We start from the raw sequence: 4,475 nt of genomic DNA on the forward strand, positions 1-4,475 counted from the left end.
GTGTGTGTGTGTGTGTACACAATCTGCACATGGTCCTTGAAATTAAATATTTGTCTCCCCCCTCACCACTCCAGAAAGGAGCACAAATCTCATGCGCCGTCCTGCCAGTTTATTGCCTTGAAGAAGAAAGTAGAAGAGCTGACTGTGGAGGAATTCTTCAAACTACAGAAGGAGAGGCACAAGTTCATCATTGTACGTTCAACAGAAGACTTTATAACGTTCAATTTATGAGCAGTTGGGTACATTATGTAACTAAATAATTAAGTCTGATAATATAACCACCAAAATATTTCCAATCTTTTTTTCTTATGGAGTTATCTTTATTATATTATCTCTTAAGACTAAAACTTAAGTCTTAAGAGTCTTAAGTTCCTGTGAGATCAAGGGACCTTGGTATTCTGTCTGATCCAGATTTCATTTCCTCCACTTACAGAACAAATCCTGTAACGAGGCCATCACCAGGTTTGAAGAGGCAGCCAAATTGAGAAGAGCAGATATCATCAAGACAGCCATGGGAGAAGAGTGACACTAGAATAGATGCTGATGAATAAGATGGGCGGCGTGTGAGAGATTAATTGTAGCTGAAAATCCGCTGGCTGGTTTCTCCCTTAAGTCATTTCCATGTTCTCCTCATATGCCTTAATGTTTTCTTTTTAAAACTGTATATCTGTCATCTTTTAATGTCTTTGTTTTTATTCATTAAACTTGTTCTTTTTGTTTACTCGGCTTATTTATCTTTGGGGGGGTGGGGGGGTGTATTCTGATGGGAAATGTACTCTTGTAGCACAGAGGTGAGCGAACATATGAGCAAGAGGAAAGTTATAAAGGCTTTTATGACACATTTACCATGAAACAATTAGCTGATGTTTTTATAAACCCAAACAAATAAACTGCTTGTTTAGTTCAGTGCTGCTGGGTTACCAACCTCCTATACGATTTAACGATGTATGAGTTATTATTCTGTTCCTTTTTATTTAGTCCGAGCTCAGCAGACTCCCCACGTCCCCCTGTGTTACTGTCTCCCTCCATGTCATGCGTAAACGTGTGCGCCCCGCGAATAAATTCAAGTCCCTCCCAGACAGAAGCTGCTGCTCATCAGTCAGACTGTTAACATCCTCAGGCAGCTCTGTGACTGGATTCAATCAGGCAAGGACCAGTTGATCTTCATTCTGTAGGTTTTAATTGCAGCTTCCTCAGGAAAACTTAACATTATACTTTTGTAGGTTTTTTTATTTTTATTTCTGCGAATCTCGTAATGAGCGCGCCCCCGCCTGAGAGACTGGATCAACAGTAGAAAGAAAAGAAATCCGCGTCCCGCATGATTCACAGTCACCACCGTTACGCGTGAATTAAACTCTCATCTGCACAGGATGAAGGTAACCTTTGGCTGTCTGGTGGTCACAGCCGGCATCTGCGGTATCCTCAGCTTCGCTTTTTTGGCGACTTCCCTCGGAACCGAGTACTGGTACATCATAGAGATGAATCCCATGAACATGAGCGACTTCGAGGACATGAGCTCCCACTCGGGACTGTGGAGCATCAACGAGGGTAGGCTGCTTTTCCATAAGTGTCTCTCACAGTTGTTGATGTTATAGCGCTCGGGCTGCTTTAATGTGTATATAACTTGGATTCTTTCCCTCTGTTTTTAATTGTGACATCCAGGTGGGAAGATGACTGCAGACTCTATTGACTCATTCACAGCTGACTCCTCCAGATACTCTGACACTGAGCTGCACATGCTGAGTGAGTCTGTTCATCCAGCTTCTGTAAAACTCTGTGCTCATCATAATAACATACTCTGCTAATGAAGTTTCGCTGTCAAGGCAGCCATAACTCCACGGATGCTCCATAACCCATCTGTTTATGTGTGTGTGTGTGTGTGTTTTTATATGCAGACATGCACAGTGCCATAGTGGTGGTGCTTCCCTTCAGCCTGGTCCTGCTGCTGTTCGGTGGTATCTGTGGGTTGGTCAGCTCCCTAGCTCGTAACCCTGTCCTCCTCACCGGCACAGCCTCCTACTTCTTCATCTGCAGTAAGTTGAGGTTCAGCTCCTTCGCTCAGATGTGCTCTCACTGTATCCATCCTCAGCTTGTAGAGGAGGGAAAAGATCAGATCTGGGAGAGAAGCTGTTTCACCTCAGCGTGTGCTTGTGGGTGACATCGGTAACTTTAGCAGGGAATTGCTGTGTGTGAAAACTGAAAACACACAGCTATTCAGCACAGATCCATTAAAGAAAAAAGCACAATGCCCAGTAACACTCGTGCACCAAGACGAATCAGTGCTACCAGTGTATCTATTACTATTGGCAATACTTCAAAGACAAGGAGTAGGGAGTTCCCATCCAAAATATGGACAGTGCAGTCTCACAACTACTGTGCTTGTGTTTTCTATCCAGCAGACAATGCCTCTTTTATCACACTTAAGATTCAATGGTTGCTGAAACATTGGAATTACACATTATTATTGCCACGAAGCTGTAGGAGATGTAACAAAATATATCACAGTGCAAGAGAGAAGTTTTTCATCAGCGCAATCTGCTTTGGGTCATTGACCTCAGTGTTAAATAAAGCAGGAGCCATTAGGTGGTGGTACAAAGGAGAGAACAGTCAATTGTCCCGACACATGCTGTTCATGATCATTTCACTCAAATGGCTGTGTGCGGTGAGGAACAGGATACATCAGAGCTGCGCACTCTATCTCACCTCTTTTTCATTATAAAAGGCATTTTCCCCCCCACATACATTTAGTGGAAAATTACCCCCACTTAAAAATATAAATAAACTGAAAATTAGTTTTAGTTTGGTCATGCTAAACATACAGAATATGCTAATTACAACACAGTTATTTAATAGACAGTGACATACAAATAATAGCCAAATCCCTCTGTAGGTATTTAATTTGATGTTGGTAGTTGTTCCAATGGAAAACACAGAAACAGAATGATGAAAAATAAGATTTACCATTTATACGTCCATCTGGAGTGTGGCAGTAAAGCGGGGCCATGTGGTGCATCTGAGCGGGTGAGTGCGCTTTATGTTCAGGGCTGAAACTGACCTCAGTTATGGTTATTGACCTCATGTGGCCAAAGGGTCTGACTTTTATTACCACCTAAGACTGATTGGCTGTTTGATTTGGCCATATTGGCTAAGTATGCATGAACAGGCAGGTGTGTGAATATTTGTGTCTGCGGCGTCTAGCTGCTCTTGCCTCTCTTACATCAGAAGTGCCTCCTCCTCTGTGGGATAGTTTATGAGAGCTTTTATTGGCCTGTGGGGAGGCACAACAGTGAGGTAAAATTGCCTTGGAAACAACTGCATCGCAAATTTGCGTCTCTAATGTTCTGTATTTCATTTCTTACCGTCTATAATTTCACATTGTTTGTGCGAGACAGCTGGGGACAACACTTGTTAAGACCTCCTGAAACCTGCACATGCTGGATCATCAAGTTGGTGCGTCGGATATATGTAGGATATAAAATATATCCACTAAACAGATAAAGGATATACTGTATTTCTTTTAGAAGTTGTGCGTAAAAGAAAATAGCTGGTGATATAATTTATTGATGCATATCACAATATGGCAAAATTAAACATTAAATGGTAAAAACAATGTTCAGTGCAGTAAACACTGTTAACAGCTGTTAATTTATAATTACCTTAATTTAATATAATATGTTTGGAATCACTACTTTCTTGCAATAGATGTTTTTATTACAATACAATACACGAGAACAACAGCTGGTAGCTTTTTGGTTGTTGTTGTTTTTTTTTGTTAAAAAAACAATTGTGTTCATGTTTCAACTAAAACTACACACACATGCTTGTTTTAACAGTTCATATAGATCTATCTCTTTCTCCTACTATATCCCTGCTTCCTACACTACCACAAGCTACCACACACCAGACCTGATAATTATTTGGCTATCAAATAAATCATGTAAATTTAGGTAATTGGGATAGTTACATTACCGTTAACCATGTTAAAGCTATTCTGTTAATCTGAGTATTTACAGTAATCAAGTTATTCATTTACACATCAACATAGCACATAGCCTGAGCTTCTGGCAGAGCTCTTCCCTCTGGATCCCTTGGGTGCTCTCCTGCCAGCGCCTTATGACCTCCATAAAGAGGACCTTGTGATGGATAAACACTTACTTAAAAAGACTCTTTATAGTCTCCCTTTAATAAGCAGCACATGGCAATGTGTGGAAAGGAATAAAGGCTTGAATTAGATTGGAGCTGTCTTGTGAACTTGTTGACTGTCCGTTTCTGGCTAAGCAAGGCTTTCTTTCTTTTGGTGTCTTTGTTGCTGCGATAAAATTAGGATTTTTGTTTGATTTAGTTATGTTATGAAGCAATTATTTGTTAACGTTTAATACCTGAGCATTTTCGGACTGCATCCATAGTCAGTGGGCATTAGTAAGCCTCCAACACAAATATGAATTTGTATAATAACATCAAAAATGCATGTGTGT

General features: G+C 40.7%; 2 protein-coding genes across 2 annotated transcripts in view; both read left to right on the top strand.

Annotated features, from left to right (window-relative positions):
- Positions 1–721, top strand: part of birc5a (baculoviral IAP repeat containing 5a) — a 2,908-nt gene extending 2,187 nt beyond the window's left edge. Inside the window, exons 3-4 of the mRNA XM_035658202.1 lie at positions 75–192; positions 434–721. Of these exons, the coding sequence (XP_035514095.1) occupies positions 75–192; positions 434–526 (211 nt within the window). The 3' untranslated portion in view covers positions 527–721. The remainder of the gene's footprint in view (positions 1–74; positions 193–433) is intronic.
- Positions 722–1,115: 394 nt separating this feature from the next.
- The window catches only part of tmem235b (transmembrane protein 235b), a 6,205-nt gene continuing 2,845 nt past the window's right edge, over positions 1,116–4,475 (top strand). Inside the window, exons 1-3 of the mRNA XM_035668286.1 lie at positions 1,116–1,548; positions 1,663–1,743; positions 1,896–2,033. Of these exons, the coding sequence (XP_035524179.1) occupies positions 1,371–1,548; positions 1,663–1,743; positions 1,896–2,033 (397 nt within the window). The 5' untranslated portion in view covers positions 1,116–1,370. The remainder of the gene's footprint in view (positions 1,549–1,662; positions 1,744–1,895; positions 2,034–4,475) is intronic.

The sequence above is a fragment of the Morone saxatilis genome, unplaced genomic scaffold (genome assembly GCF_004916995.1).
Source record: "Morone saxatilis isolate NCDOM2014 unplaced genomic scaffold, NCSU_SB_2.0 Contig1, whole genome shotgun sequence".
In the NCBI taxonomy this organism is placed as follows: Eukaryota; Metazoa; Chordata; class Actinopteri; family Moronidae; genus Morone; species Morone saxatilis.